Source organism: Phycodurus eques, chromosome 21, assembly GCF_024500275.1.
Source record: "Phycodurus eques isolate BA_2022a chromosome 21, UOR_Pequ_1.1, whole genome shotgun sequence".
NCBI classification, from domain to species: Eukaryota; Metazoa; Chordata; class Actinopteri; order Syngnathiformes; family Syngnathidae; genus Phycodurus; species Phycodurus eques.
In genome coordinates this window covers 59,514-75,722 of record NC_084545.1, presented here as the reverse complement: position 1 = coordinate 75,722, position 16,209 = coordinate 59,514, and the positions used below count along the sequence as shown (strand labels likewise).

The 16,209-nt window shown below is 40.6% G+C and overlaps 2 protein-coding genes across 9 annotated transcripts in view; both read left to right on the top strand.

Moving 5' to 3' along the window:
- Positions 1–1,780: 1,780 nt before the first annotated feature.
- On the top strand, positions 1,781–11,105 carry LOC133396272 (LIM zinc-binding domain-containing Nebulette-like). 4 transcript variants are annotated; one of them, XR_009767345.1, is made up of 7 exons: positions 1,781–2,019; positions 5,057–5,151; positions 5,753–5,837; positions 7,451–7,592; positions 8,024–8,163; positions 8,465–8,608; positions 11,040–11,105. XR_009767345.1 is itself a non-coding variant. In XM_061665917.1 (6 exons), the coding sequence occupies exons 1-5, from the start codon at positions 1,951–1,953 to the stop codon at positions 8,141–8,143; spliced, it is 477 nt and encodes a 158-aa protein (XP_061521901.1). In that variant the 5' UTR covers positions 1,781–1,950; the 3' UTR covers positions 8,144–8,163; positions 8,465–11,032. The 4 variants fall into 4 exon arrangements, 3 of the variants coding, with proteins under 3 accessions (XP_061521901.1, XP_061521900.1, XP_061521902.1); XM_061665917.1 differs by lacking the exon at positions 11,040–11,105 and having other exon boundaries at positions 7,451–7,558; positions 8,465–11,032; XM_061665916.1 differs by lacking the exon at positions 11,040–11,105 and having other exon boundaries at positions 8,465–11,032.
- Positions 11,106–11,112: 7 nt separating this feature from the next.
- Positions 11,113–16,209, top strand: part of LOC133396271 (nebulin-like) — a 44,263-nt gene continuing 39,166 nt past the window's right edge. For all 5 annotated transcript variants that reach the window (XM_061665912.1, XM_061665911.1, XM_061665915.1 and 2 more), the window contains exons 1-6: positions 11,113–11,311; positions 12,197–12,303; positions 12,421–12,636; positions 12,843–12,947; positions 15,100–15,201; positions 16,053–16,163. In XM_061665912.1, coding sequence (XP_061521896.1) covers positions 12,571–12,636; positions 12,843–12,947; positions 15,100–15,201; positions 16,053–16,163 — 384 coding nt within the window. In that variant the 5' untranslated portion in view covers positions 11,113–11,311; positions 12,197–12,303; positions 12,421–12,570. The remainder of the gene's footprint in view (positions 11,312–12,196; positions 12,304–12,420; positions 12,637–12,842; positions 12,948–15,099; positions 15,202–16,052; positions 16,164–16,209) is intronic.

Here is a 16,209-nt window from a genome sequence, read left to right as displayed (position 1 = left end):
TCTCAGTGACAAATAAAATGCTGAAAAAATATGTGCAATACCTTTTGAGAGTGCACAAGTCAAAGCGTTTGGTAAGTATCTAAACATTTTATTATACACCCTGAAACACAATTGTTTGCCAATCTCCCTGCTCGGCCTCCTCATCCTCCCTGGACCTAGTTTGCCCCGCCCCCAACCAGTTGCCTGGGAAACACCTGAAGGTGTGGCTCATTGCAATCAGAGCGGCTGCTGAATTTAGCAGCAGTACACTCACCCAGCACGACAAGGATACGGTGTCGTTCGATATAAAAAGAAAACGACTTGTTGCAGCTGTGCAGGAAGAAAACGCAACCTTTCAACTTGCAAGGACAGCTGGTAAGCGGGAGAGCTCGTGTGATTCACTTATTCATTTCGCATTGCCAAAGTCAAATGCATCATTTACTTAAGACACTGCAATTCTATCAGAAATTAAAATCTTCCAAATGTATTGCACAAGACAAAAAAAGCAAACAACAACTTATGGAATCCAGTTTAAATCTTGTTAGGGTGCATCTTGGCACCTTGGGGTGGCCGAGCCTCACCGACCAAAGGGAAAATGACAATATTCAAGAACAATGCAAATGTTGGGAATAATGCAAAATATTACACCATAAAACAAAAGAAGGAAAAGATGTAGAATACAATTACAAATCAGTACAAAATTATTACAGAATAAACTACAAAAAAACTATTTACCTAAAAGAGCAAAGGAAGGAAAATGAAAACATTTATTAGACAAGGAATATTACAAAAAGATACAAATTAGTTCATAATAAATTACAAAATACAAATTTAATAATGAGACTAATAATAAAATGCACCAACCTAACCACATATTAGTCCAAAAAAACAAAGGGAAAACATTTACACAAAATAAAGAAAATACAAATTAGTTCAGAATAAATTACAAAATACAAATTTAAAAGTGAACAAATATGACGAGCATACTTGATGCCAAAAAAAGTCGACAGTAACGTTTGGTGAAGGCTCTACATTTTGGGGTCGCCCGTACTCTTGTTGGACTGCAATTAGTGCATAAATATATGGTCGAAAAACTCCAAATCACTGGTTTGTACTTTATTACGCAAATAAATATATATTGACTAAACTAAGACATTTATCGTATATATTTAACGAGTGAAATAAAATGTTTGACCGTACACGGATGGTAGGAAGCTAGTTAGCTGTTAGCAATGTCAAACGGGGAGGTCAGTGTAAGCTAAATCACGTTTTTTTTTTTTTTTTTTTTTTTTTAGAAACTATACGTTGTTGTGACGGCCAGAGTTACTTTACAATGGGCTATCTAGTAGCAGACTTGGCTTACAGTCGAAAAGAAAGTACTGTACTGTATTTAGTTTCGCACGTTAGCTGGTAGGACAGCAAAAGACCAAGAGGTCACACAGTCCAGCAGGGGGCGACAATTGCACTAGTAATAGAGCACATTTTAGGGTTCCGGTGATCCACAGACGAAAAATCTTTCATGGCTCGAAAAACAACGGGAAGGACCACGTAACGTTGTAAATCCAAACGGGGAGTAATTAAGATTTTGTCAGCCGATTATCAAATTTGGGTGCTGCCGAAAATGTCTGGCTGTTGGAAACCAGTACAAATAGGATGTAAGGGGCAACTTTTGTAAATCCAGTCCTCGAGGCCCCCGGCCCAATGACCGCCCCTGCTCTCGATCGTGTCAATGTTAGACTTTTACTCTGGAGGGAGGGCTCGGCAGGCAGGAAGTCCGCGTTTCCAGTGATTTTGTTCAATGTTGCGAGCTCGCCGCGCTGGGATGCTGACTGACTGACTCACTAGTGCTGCCGCACTAGTTGTTCACTCGGAGCGCGAAGCAGCCGAGCACCTCCACATCCCCGCCCGGCGTCCTCAGCAGCCTCAGGAACCCCCCCCCCCCCCACCGCCGTCCCCTCCCCGGTCGCCGACATGAACCCTCAGTGTGCCCGCTGCGGGAAGGTTGCCTACCCGACGGAGAAAGTCAGCTGTTTGGACAAGGTGAGCGCTTTTTTATAGTGCGAAGAAAGTCATTTGCGTTTGGCATACGTTCACGTATTAAGCACAGTCGAACATTGGCATGTGCGAGCTTTGAGATTGCACGCGTCAAAAGGAACCGCAACCGAAAGTGTCTCCGTCGCAACCGACATTCGGCCACTACCAAAACAAAAAGTCCACTGCTTTGGCAAAGCGCAAAGCTTGCTACTTTTTCTCCATAAGTCGTTTTCATTGTGTTGCATGTTTTATATATAGACCGATATAACCAACAGAAAATCAAATAAAAATACACACAATAAAAACAGCACTGTATTGCAAAATAGATCAAAAGAATAAATAACTTTGCAATAAAGTCAAAAGTCACATACACTGTTGTACATCATGAATCTAGCCAATAAACATGAAATACATTTTTATATAGCCCCTAAAATTGGTCCAAATGTATTTCATTTCTTATCATGACATGATTTATTGTAAATCAAACATATCCTGTCCATTGAACTACATTGAAATGAATTGAAATATTTGGATATTAGTGGAAAATGAAATTTTATGTCGTATATGCTGTGTACTATGTTCTATTACCCCCCCCCCCCTCGTGCATTTGCGCCAAGTGGGCGAACCGTTCGCAGTTGAAGCAAAGTGGATTCCTCACAATTGATGTTTGGCAACACTTTTTTTTTTTTTTTTACACTGAAGACGAAAGCTTCAATTCATTGGCTGCTTATTCTTTCTCCCAAATCAAAAATGTTATTTGCTTTCTATGCAAACTGCTTATGTGCTTACAGTATGTCATCTGATCAAGATTATTGGACAATCCTGTACAACACACACACAAACACTCACAAACACACTTGTTGAAACTCTCAAAATGAACTTAAATTTGTCATTTTTTTCCACTATAATTTTGATAATACACATTATTCTACTCAAAAAAAATTTATTGCCTGTCTCAGGCAACTGAATTTTTTTATGTCGGTTTTATTGTACTCAAACTTCTCATTTGAGGAACAGGAGTCAGTTTTTAGCATAGCATTAGCCAATGCGGATAGTATGTTGAAACTAAACAGAATAAGTTAACATGGATATTTGACTTCTAAAGCCGATATTTGACTTCTAAAGCCGTCAATGGCAGTGAATTTGTTAAAGACATCGCTTCTGCTAGCTTAATGCTAATGCCGATTTTTGCCAATTTCAAAAGGTCCGATATCGGCCGATTAATCGGTCAGGCCTTAGTTAAAATTGGCAAATTCTTGCCAATTTTTCTCTCTGTTGTAAAGTTAAAGAAGTACTAAAGGACAAATTATTGTACAAGTCATGTTTGGCCTGTATTTCATATCTTTATTGTTGTGAACACTAAGGGAACAAAAGTTTAATTATGCATTTTGTAAAATTAATCGGCAAATTAATCGATTATCGGAATTTTTACTTTCCCAAATATCGGAATCGGCATTGGCTAATTTGACTGTGTTTCTGAGGCGGATTCGGAAAACCATGCGAGACCCAGCGAGGAGAGGTCGCAGCAAGTAGAAAACATGTAAGCACCGGCGTCCACGCTTAAAATAGCACCACCTAGTCTTTACCGTCGCAGTTTCTGGAAGTGGTTGATTTTTAAGAACAAACTGAAAGTATGCGCATGTTGAGCGTCACATGCATAAATGATGGCATGTGGCGTAAGCTCGATGAATTATTTAAGGTCGCGTCACGCGTCAGCCGCGCGCGGCGTCGGATGACACAACGGTAGAAAGCGTAGCACGTGTGCATCAGAATGAGAACTGAAGTCATGTACAAATCACGTTGTTCTCGCAAGGGCAGGTCTGTCTTGTAATACCCCCTTGTGGCTCTGGAGGTGATAGTGAGTCAGTCAAAGAAGAAACAAGCTTCTAGTTTGACTCCTGTGCTGCACCTAGCCTGATGTCATGACAACCTGCAAGGAAACTTCTAGCAAACATTTTTTTAATCATGCATAAAATTGGAAGGAAGAGGAAGGCCGCTTCATCTTGTTTGACAAATATGCGAAGACCGATTTCACTCTCCTGCAGTGCGTTCGTTAGTCGAATAGCAACATTCCCCAAAAGTCATTCTCAACTTATTGTCACAATCTCAATGATAAATACCAATGTTCTTGCTAAAAAAAAATGTCTGTGTACTAATACCACTAGTGGTACGTGGGCTCCCTCTGGTGGTATGCGAAATAATCACAGCCAGTTGTATTGAACTTTTAGAACAAAACATTTGCATTTAATCTTTAAGAAGTGTTTATTTTTAAACTTCTATTTAGGTAACATTTTTTATTGTATATGCCATACATTTGAATCAAATTATTTCAGGACAGTTTTTCTTCTAATATTTAACAGCTTAATGTTACAGGCTTATAATATCAAATAAACCTTTTGGGGATTGTTTCTGATCACTTGGACCTACTACGCTACTGTATTTGACTGTTGGTGATGATGGTGGTACTTGGTGAGCAAAGAATTCTTTTGAGGTGGAACTTGGTGTCAGAAGTTTGTGAAGCACGGATGGAGGCCGTGGCAATCCAGCAAGATTCAAACCAGGCAATGGGACTGTCTTGTCTGGTGACATTTTTTTTCTTTTTTTCTCAAAACAAAAGAAAAAAAAATACTTGAGCATTCGACTTTTTTAAAATGGAAATTAATAAAAACAAATTAATAAAAAATAATTTAACAATCGAATAATAATAATAATTTTTATTATTGTTTAAATTACGGTTTAGTTAAAATGGTTTACAATAAAAGCTACAACAATCAGCAATTTTTTTTTTCAGTTTGAAAATAAAATGAGTGATATTTAAAACTTTTTGCTCCTTTGTATTATGGGCCAGGTTTTCTTTCTCGTTTTTTTTTTTACTGGAATGTGGTGGGCTGATGATAAATACTTTACACCTTTGTTCTAGAAAGTTCCTTGCATGGGGATCGGCTCCCACACGGGAAAGGAACATTGTAGCAGTTCTTGCGTGTATCTAAACAATCCCTGTGTGTGTGTGTGTGTGTGTGTGTGTGTGTGTGTGTGTGTGTAGAACTGGCACAAAGGCTGCTTCCACTGCGAGGTTTGCAAGATGACCCTCAACATGAAGAATTACAAAGGTTACGACAAGAAGCCGTACTGCAACGCGTGAGTCCTGACCTCCCGCCCGTCGTACGTGATGTCATACATAAATGACATTAGACATTCTAAATAAGAGCATATATGACGTCATGCAATACAGGACATGCAAAAATACATTATTCATGTCATAGTACATGTACATGTCATAATACATGACACTGGTTTATTAGGGTGTTTCGGCTCTCGTGGTTGGAACACTACGCGCGCGCGCACACACACGTTGTTTGTTGGCCTTTTACGAACAATTGTCTTAATTTAGAGCAGCGGTATACCAAGCAAAGCAAGTTCCTGCCACATTGTTTGCACAAGTTGGCGATTTAATCAAAGTGGACTTTGAATTGCACAGTTGGGAATTGATGCCTATGACATCATACATTTGGCATTATCCACGACATCATACGTGACTCGTATGACAACGCACATGACGTTATACTTGACATTTAGCCGTTTTGCAACCTCAAATTGCATAATTAATGTATTTATTCATTTTTATGTATTTTTGTCAATTAAGCACTTGTATGTTAAGGTCACACTGTATTTATTTAATGGAATATTTGATTCATCCATTCTGATGAGATGAATTGTGAATAATCCAATTTGTGTGCAGACATTACCCCAAGACGTCTTTCACCACTGTGGCCGACACGCCCGAGAACCTGCGGCTCAGGCAGCAGAGCCAGCTACAGAGTCAGGTCCGTACGCACGCGCGCACACACTTTTTTTTTGTCTAATTTATAGAATTTGTATTTTTTTTAATACATTTTTCTAATTATATTCTTTATATATTCTTGTGTTGTTTTCCTGAGTATTTTTTTTTTTTATACATTTTACTTTTTCCCCATCTGTGTGTGTTTTTGAACATTTTTGCCGTTATATCTTTATTTTTTCTGGCATTTGTCTACGTTTATATAGCATTTTTATATTATCTTTTCTTCTTTTTATATAATATTGTATCTTTTCTTTTTGTGGACTGTCATGGACATGGACTGTCTAAAAGTTCGACAAGTCTGAGTGAGTGCTATAATTTCTAGTTGTACGTTCTTAGAATAGCAAAGAATAAATCTAATAATTGGAGTCTTGGACTTGAGCACAGTACTCAAGGTCTGGTAAGACGAACAACCAGAAGAGTCCACTTGCGATGGTTTTAATGCCCTGAAAATGAAATGACCTCAATGAATGAGAACATTCATAGGCAAGGTCTAATATTATTTCTTTTATTGATCCAAAAATGGGAAATTCAGTTGTTGCAACAGTTATAAAAAAAAAAAATAAATAAATAAAAAAAATCTTCTTGGGTAAAACCTTTTATTAAATGTATTAAATAGTTTTTATATAAGAATCTGTATATAAAATGAATTAAATAAAATTATCTGCAGCCCTGCAATGTTTGGTGCATCGTTACATTTTTGCTCTAAAATTAGTGAACATTTTACTCGTTTATTAATGCATCTTTATTAAATCTTTTAATTGACATGAAACATAATAATCAGATTATTTTTTGTTTGTATTTTATTAAATTGTTTACTAATTTATAATCCAATTATTTATTAACTCAACCCAGCAATTTTATTTCTCGAGCAATAAACAATAACCACAGTTGTAACAGTGTTGTGCATAAAATAGAACAGAAGATATAATTATAAATAATAATCCATCAATCCATTTTCTGAGCCTCTTCTCCTCACTAGGGTCGCAGATGTGCTGGAGCCTATCCCAGCTATCATCGGGCAGGAGGCGGGGTACACCCTGGACTGGTTGCCAGCCAATCGCAGGGCACATACAAACAAACAACCATTCGCGCTCACATTCGCACCTACGGGCAATTTAGAGTTGTCAATTAACCTACCACGCATGATTTTGGGATGTGGGAGGAAACCGGAGTGCAGGAGAAAACCCACGCAGGCACGGGGAGAACATGCAAACGCCACACAGGCGGGGCCGCGGATTGAACCCAGGTCCTCAGAACTGTGAGGCAGACGCTCTAACCAGTCATCCACCGTGCCGCTATAAATAATAATATTTATATATATATCTATATGTATATCTATCTATATATATATATATATATATATATATATATATGTGTGTGTGTATATATATATACATATATATATATATATATATATCTGTATATATATATATATATATGTATGTATGTATGTATGTATGTATACATATATATATATATAAATACAAAATTAGAATTGTTTTGGATTTGACATCATTTATTCTTTTTATTTGAAATGTTTTGGACTTCATCTCCGAAATGTGTGGCTTTAAAAAGTCAAATGTTGTCGGCGCACAGGTCAAGTACAAGAAAGATTTCGAGGAGAGCAAAGGTCGCGGATTCAGCATCGTGTCCGACACGCCCGAGATGCAACGACTGCGACGCACTCAGCAGCACATCAGCGACGTACGTACCCGATGGACAGACATGCACGCGGATGGTGGGTAGAAAAAGTCTATACACCCCTGTTCAAATGGCAGGTTTATTAAAAAAAAAAAATAATTTGAAATTTCCACCATTAATGTGACCTATAACCTGTATAACTCAATTGAAAGAAAAAACAAAACTCAAGATAGGTGAGGTACTGTGGTTGCACAAATGTGCACAGCCATGAAGCGACCACATTCAAATGTCTGTTAAATTGCAGGCAGCACAGACCTGCCACCCTTTTCAAGGACCTCTCATTCGAGATCAGATCTTCTACTCGGCTTTTTATTGCGAGTTGTACAGGTTATAGGCCACATTAGTTTTGAATTGACCCATCTTGGTCTTTTTTTTTTTTTTTTTAATCACAAAAACCAGGCATTTGAACAGGCGTGTGTAGACTTTTATCTGTCACTGTTTAAATGTACATTGTGTACATGTGTGAAGTGGATGAGTGGATGTGGTGCAGTTTTGTTGGTGAGCGCGCACACACACACACACACACGCGCGCACACACACACACAGATTCTCCCAAGAGGACAAGATGGAGGCGACAACGTCGTCTGAAGTGGAGCATCTCATGAATTGTAAGTGACTTTTCCTCTCACTTTGAACTTTGACACCTGAAGCAGTTAGCAGTGAGACATGCTAAAGTTCTAAGCTAGTGAGATGTCCGATCATATTTGTTGCATTCATTTAGCTTTTTTTTTCTCATTTTAATATTTTATTAAATGGTGAATGAATTGTAATTGAATAAATTGTCAGTTTTTCAAATTCAAACGTGGCCCTCGCATATAGAACTGTCGGCACCATCTGGAGACGAATATAAAATCAAACATTTCCTATTTTCTTCTTCTTCGTCGTCTTCTCTGCTCTTACGGACCAAAGCGCTCTGCTGCGAACTATGACCTCACTGCACGGCGCTTGGCATGAAGAGGCGGAAAGGGAGGAAGAAGAGGAGGAAGCAGCTTGGGAGGAGGAGGAGGATGATGATGACGAGGAGGAGGAGGACGAGGCCACAGAATGGTGTCGGTGGGTGGAAGTTACGTAAGCGCTGTTTGCGCTTGCACGGATGAAAGGCGCCACTCGACGCGGCTCTTGCATAACGACGACAAGAAGAAGAAGAAGAATTGGTTAATTCCTCTATGTCACACGTTAGGAAATCACAGAGCTCAAGCGCCCGAGCCTGACAAGCCGCATGAAGACCGGATGATTTGTCATCGGAGAGTTCACGTGTCAAGTTCTTTGACAGCTCGAGTGGGCTCACTCCAGTTTTTGCTTTTGTAGGTTCAAAGGGGAGTTTGCAGAGTGAAAACTGCAAACAAGATTTGAATGTAGCATGGCATGCCATTATGAAAAGTGCGTAGTTGAGATGAATAGTCGCAGAGAACAAATGCTTTCCAGCTTCAACTAAATAGCAGCGTCTTGAAGCAAAAAACGAGGAAGCAATTGTGATGGTGATTCAGGGTCAAGAAGATGAAAACACGTTGCTTTCAGGGACCCACTCAATAAGCATTTGTTGTTGTCCGTGCGAACGTGTGTGTGGCGAAAGACGGGCCATCTGCTGATGGCTTTTTTTAGGATGGTGTCACGTCAGGCGAAGGAATTTTGGCCGGCGGCATCCACACTGGCCGCCCTCGCTGCTTGCCAGCAGGGGGCGACGACTGTTGTTGCGGGAATTAAAGTCAGCCCGCTTGCAAAATATCCCATCGTTCATCGCACCGATACAGGAAAATGTTTTTTTTCCTGTCAGCTGTATATCAACTCTAGTCTACTTTATAAAAATCCCTCTGATGCGATTCAAGTGTATTCGATGAATCGTTTCAGGCCGGGAGTCAACGATATTGTCCACGATGTGGACGTTCCGTTGTAGTGGTTAGGGAGTGTTCGACTTGGTCAACTATGTAGTCCACCATATAAAAATTCCCTTTCTGTGATTAGCGAATATTCGATTAATTGTTTCAGCCTTAAAGTCGACTATATTGTCCGCGATGTGAAAATGTTTATGCCAGGAGTCAAACACATTGGCACTGATGTCGGCTGCACGGTGACAGATGGTCCAAGTGGCGTTTTCCTCAGCTGCCATCTGACGCCCGACTTCGGCCCCAAAATACGACGGCGGCGACGGCGCGGCACCGCGCTTGTGGCGCCGGCTTTGTTTTCATGCGCTCTCGTTTTCAACTTACGTAGAGTGAGCCTCGAGTCAAGTGAAGGGCTCACCTCTACAACAACTGTTGATCAAATATTATTACATTCATTAGAAATAATACCGTATTGTGAATAAATACCATGAATAGTTACTTTAGCATAGTTTTTTTATGGTTCATTGAAATGTTTTTGTTTTTTTACTTTTTTTCATTGTTTTATCTCATTCAATAATAATTTGGTCATCAATTTTTAATGATTTTACTTTTAAGTTATTTTTTAGTAATTGGTAATTAAATAAAATTATATACATTATCCTACATTTTATAGCATCATTTATTGTTTAATTACTGTAATATAAATTATTTGTTGCATTAATTACGCTCTTTTTCCTAAAAATCTATAAACTAAAAAAACAATGAATAATATGTTAAATGTATTTTTAATAATAAAATGCAAAATATCGCTAAACTATTTTACGTGTACATTTTGTGTTCTTAATTTGAGTTATCCATCCATTTCCTGAGCCGCTTCTCCTCACTAGGGTCGCGGGCGTGCTGGAGCCTATCCCAGCTGTCATCGGGCAGGAGGCGGGGGTACACCCTGAACTGGTTGCCAGCCAATCGCAGGGCACATACAAACAAACAACCATTCGCATTCACAGTCAACACCTACGGGCAATTTAGAGTCTCCAATTAATGCATGTTTTTGGGATGTGGGAGGAAACCGGAGTGCCCGGAGAAAACCCACGCAGGCTCGGAGAGAACATGCAAACTCCACACAGGCGGGGCCGGGGATTGAACCCGGGTCCTCAGAACTGTGAGGCTGACGCTCTAACCAGTCGTCCACCATGCCGCCTAATTTGAGTTATATAATTTATTATTTTGGATGTAATTATAAAACTGAGAAATGAACATTTGATTATTTGATAAATAACAGTAAACCACTACTTTACTACTAATTCATTAGGTTGATCAAATATAATTAAATTAAAAAATATAATCAATTGTTAAAGCATGTATTATTTTATTGAAGTAAACTATTTTATTTGTTGCATTAATTACATGTTCCTCCTTAAATTGGTTATGCAAATTATATACATGAATTTTTATTCATTTCCTATTGAATAGTATGCTAATTAATATAACCTAAATAATAAAATAACAATTGTTGCTAAACAATAACAGATACATTTTACATTTTTTATTTGCTTTATACAATTTCTCACTTAATAATGAGTTAATTACAAATGTGAACAACAACAAAAATGTTATTCAAATAACCACATTTGAAGTATTTTCCCGTTCATTCTTTCCAGCATTCGCCACCGACTGCAATAACCTTGAAGAAAAAAAAAACAAAAGGCATTTTAAGGGGACGCTGCTGATAAGTTCCCGAGTGGGAGCTAAATGCGGATTTCGGTCGCGATAAGAAGTCCGTGACGAGCGATGGCCCGTCAACGCTCGCGACTGAGCGCCCGCTCGCTCAGACGCCCGACGGAAGCTGAAGTTGAAGCTGAAGCTGTGGGAGGAATCGTCGTCGTCGCGCGCCCGACGGCTGAAGCTCGGAGCGCGCTGGCATGAAGTGCAGGTTAGGAGTCTTAACTTGACTCTCAAGTCAAGACAGTGATGTCCTTTTCTGTCGTTTTTTTGTCTCACTTCTGTCCAACTGTCGCTAGGGTCTGCAACAGTTTTATATATAAAATGATTCCGCACCTCTGCCACCTGTTGTTCCATCTTTCATGTTCAGTGTTGGGAAGATGACTTTGGAAATGGAGCTGCTTACAATTCCAAGTTGAAAATGGAATAGTAATGGACGTATTTCAATGGCTTTCTCAAGTAATTCCATTGAATGGCCTTTTGATGAGTTTTCTTGGAGTCCCGGTATGTTATGACGCCAAATTTCATGTGTTGAATTTGGATTGAAGGGTTACGTTTTGCTTAAATCGGGCGTAGGAGAAGACGGCAACATGCGACGTTTGCAACGCGAAGATAGGACGCAGCAACTACGGCATCTAGCGTCATCATCCGTCACTATGTAAGCCGCAAAGGCAGGCAAGACACGTTAACCTCACTAAAGGCGCAACAATTGATCGATTAATTGACAACAAACTGATGATCCAGTTAATCAACAACAATTTGATAAATCGTCTGAATTGCAGCCTCTCAACAGTAAATATCTCTCACTAACCCGTTGAGATTGACGTGAATGTTGTTATTTGTCGTTTCCGTCATTTGTGGCAGGACATTGGAAAGCGCGACCAGAAGTAGTGCAGACTTTGGTTAATAAAACCGCTGGAACGGAACATGTGGGTGGTGGTATGCGTGGTGAGCAGAGAGCCAAGACACGGCGGCTTCTCGCCAGTGAAACTCAACTTGCTTGAAATTTAGTGGGGAGACCTTTTGACTTGCTGGATTTGGAAGACTTGAGACTTCTGACTTGACCGACTGTGACTTACTCTTCTTCCACTCCTAGGAAGAAGGTACCAGAAATGTTCTAAAAGCCTTTTGGAGGATCACGACTTCACAAGGGGAACCCAATATTGCAGGGATACATTGAGAGGTGACCACAGATTAAAAAAGGTGAGTGAATCTTTGAGGAAGATGATGATGATAAGAAGCAGAGAAAGACCCATAGACAGTCTTCAGCTGTGAGGAACCTCGACATCTCGATATGCAAACCGTTGCGTTTTCCTCCAGAGGTGACCGCCGTGGACGTCGTGTGCTCCCGAACTGGCCGTCGAGACGGAACGAATTGTGAAGGTGGAGACGGAAGGAGAAGAAACTTCCCAAGAGACCTTGCGAAAATCAACGAACTGAAGCAGAAAGAGAAGAAGAGGTGGAGGAGAAATGGATGGAAAGGAAGAGCATGGAGAAGAGGAGCAAGGAGGACGAAAAGGATCTGAGGAGACACAGGTGAGAAGACACGCGAAGGCAACTGAGATGGACGAACAGCTGATCGATGGCTGAAGACATGAGTCATGGATGAATTGATCATGGATGGATGACAATGGATCAGAATCATGACAAGACTTTCTGCTTGTGCATCACCTTTTGACATTTTTGAAACAGGACCACTGTTTGTAATGTTTTGGCGTATGTGTGTGCGTGTGCGCGCGTAGGGCGGAAGCGCTGCCGTTGCCGCCGCCTTTACCGCCGCGGTGCGTCCCGACCCGGTGCGTCCCGACCCGGCGTTCAACAGGAGATGCAGCTTGCTGGCCAGCGAGGTGAGTCTCCTCCCCTCCACCATGTTGTCTCCACGCTTGAGCGGCTGCAGCGGACAACCTCATTGGTCCAAAGCAGCTGTGTGCTCAAAGTACGGCCCACGGGCAGCATGGGGCACCGCTCTGGTCTTTAATCCGGCCCGCTGAAAAATAAAAGAAAATACAAATGTTCTTTTTTTTAAACCTCTTGATCATTTTATTGCTATTATGAAATTGTTTTTAAAATATTTTTATTCATTCATGTCATTCAGATTTCATTACTTGATTAATTGTAAGTGCTTAAATGTATTGGGAAAACTATTTTACATGTAAAGGTAAAATTGGTTAATTATAATTCAATTCAAAATAAAAATGGACGAACTATTTTATTCTTCAAATTTCCTAATTAAGATTTTACATCCAGTTAACTTTTTTTTACCTCATCTACGAATAACATTTATTTTATTAAATTAAATTAATCATAACTAATACAGTAGAAATGACAATGGATTATTTTACTTTTAAAATAAACAATTGTGCATTGAATACAAACATATTAGGAAATATGACTGATTGAAAATGTTTTTTTTTAACCTTATCTAGGAATAAAGTGTTTTAATTGTTTTCCTTTTATTAATTTTTAAATAGGATACTTTCATATAACTAAATTAATGATAACTAATAAAAATGAGTTGGTTACTTTATTATTAAAATAAAAGTTATACATGAAATGCAAAAATATTCGGGGGGGGAAATGACCAGGAGTTTTTTAAAAAGTTCAAGTAATTGATTGACTATTATACTTAAATTAACTATAATAATAATTTTCAGTGTTGGGAAGATGACTTTTGGAAATACTATAGTATTTCCAAAGTCTATATTATATACTATATTTTTATAGTTATACTTAAATTAACTATAATAATAATTTTTTTTAAGATTCGGCCAGGATTGTTATTTCATTACTACATTAACTATTTACCTATTATACATCCACTGTTTTGGCCTGATCTAAAAATTATCATATGTACGTTTTAAAGATTAAAATTATCAATCAAACGTTTGTCATGGACTAAACAGCCATGAAAATTCAAACGACAGATGTGACTCATTCTGTTGACGGTCCTGAACGGAACCCGTTCAAAAGCGGGTGGCCAGCGTTGCCGTTAACAACCGACCCTCAAAAGGTCCCGCGCCAGCCATTCGCGTCGATTGAACGCGGCCAAGAGAATAATTGGCATCACGCTGCCAAACGAGACGTGGGAGGGCGACGGACGCAATCTTCTCGCCCGCCCCCAAACTGCCGTCCTCCCGAGCGCCACCGTGACTCATCGAGCGCTTTCTAAATTTAACACTGCTCGGAGCTGCCGGTTCGCTTCAGACGTTCGACCCCAAGTTGTCAACTTCCTGGCTAATGCCACATCCACCAATCAGCGAGCTCCCTGTTGCCATGGAGACGTTCAGCTTTGCAAAGCTTGGCTACCAAAAAAAAAAGAGAGAAAAAAAATCCACACACACACAGGAGTCCTGAATATTACAAAGATGATGATGGTGATGATGATGAGTCCTATAGACAATGGGGGGATGACAGGGGCGGAACTACATGGTGGCCAAGGGTGACTGAAAGTTGGCCAACCCGCTGGCGGCCACGGTCGCCCCTCTGGTGACCCCCTCCCCTTTTGTTTTTCAAGGGGGAAATACTTTGGTGGCGGCACGGTGGCCGACTGGTTAGAGCGTCAGCCTCACAGTTCTGAGGACCCGGGTTCAATCCCCGGCCCCGCCTGTGTGGAGTTTGCATGTTCTCCCCGTGCCTGCGTGGGTTTTCTCCGGGCACTCCGGTTTCCTCCCACATCCCAAAAACATGCATTAATTGGAGACTCTAAATTGCCAGTAGGCATGACTGTGAGTGCGAATGGTTGTTTGTTTCTGTGTGCCCTGCGATTGGCTGGCAACCAGTTCAGGGTGTACCCCGCCTCCTGCCGGATGACAGCTGGGATTGGCTCCAGCACGCCCGCGACCCTAGTGAGGAGAAGCGGCTCAGAAAATGGATGGATGATGGAAATACTTTGGTTTTGGAGGGGCATCAACCAAAGCTTGGCCACCCCACGCAAAATTTTCTGGCTGCACCACCAGTGGAGGACATCATGCGCTTTCTTTCTTTCAAACATATTTGCAGGTGAAGTACAAAGAAGACTTTGAGAAGATGAAGGGTCAGAGTCTCTTTGTCCCTGCAGCAGAACTCGTTCACGCCAAGAACATCAGCGCCGTCGTGTCTGAGGTGGGAACACTTGCACTTTGGAACCGCCGAGGTGCAAGTATGTCGCATATCGTCGCTGTTGGGCAGAAACCCCGTATGTCCAAATACGGTCAATTTGATCTTTTTTCACAGATCCGGACTATGGGACTGTTTGAGGCAATATTAACTAAAGTGGGGGGGAAAAACAGCTTGAGAACAAATCGATTAACGCTCAAAATGTCTGGGAAATGTTGTGAAACTCCGCCTCTTGTCTCGTTCCGCGGAAGCTGAAATATTTGTTGTCTGTATTGATAGTCCAGATGTTTTTTTTAGACAATTATGAGTGAAAATAGTGAGATGAGTTTCGCCATGCACCTGAACCGAGAAGAACTGCTTCGAGACGTTTTGCCGAATGCGGAAGTAGGTTGCGCATTAGGATTAGCTTTTTTTTTTTTTTTAGCATATTAGATTAGCGGTTGAACATGATTTTGGGGTGGTGTTGTATTGATGTTAGTGTGCAACGGGATACGATAGCAATCGAAGGTATACAATACCAACTTAAACCAAGTGAGTGTTCAGGAACTCGAGCAAGATAGCGTTGTTGTGATTTCCCTAAAAGTTTTCATTTTGGAAGTGGGGGGATTCCGCCCGACAGTGAACGAGCGAATGTGGACGAGTCATGAGGAAGTCCAAGCAAGTCCCAAGTTAAATGTGGCAAAAATCAAGCAAGTCGAGTCCTAACTTAGGTCCTTCGTCAAGTAGGACAGTCAAGCTCAGACAAAACAAGTCAAGTCATGTGACTCCAGTCCTCAACGTCCGCTTTAAAGACTGAAGACCACCAGGGACCGTCCTCCTCATGCCGTTGTCTTCTCCTCCTTCTTCTTCTGGTTCAGTCCCAGTACAAGCAGGAGGGCAGGAAGGAGGCGTCGTCGTCCCTCTACTCCCTGCTTCCGGACACGCCGCAGATACAACGAGCCAAAGAAGTGACCCAGCTGCAGAGCGAGGTAGTCACCCCGCAACCGTAAACAAAACCAGAACCGTGTCGGCGCA

Coding starts and splice junctions, on each gene's coding strand:
- LOC133396272 (XM_061665916.1), top strand. CDS start 1,951: ATGAACCCTCAGTGTGCCCGCTGCGGGAAGGTTGCCTACCCGACGGAG. Junction 2,020..5,056: donor AAGTCAGCTGTTTGGACAAG/GTGAGCGCTTTT, acceptor GTGTGTGTGTAG/AACTGGCACAAAGGCTGCTT. Junction 7,593..8,023: donor GACAGACATGCACGCGGATG/GTGGGTAGAAAA, acceptor ACATGTGTGAAG/TGGATGAGTGGATGTGGTGC.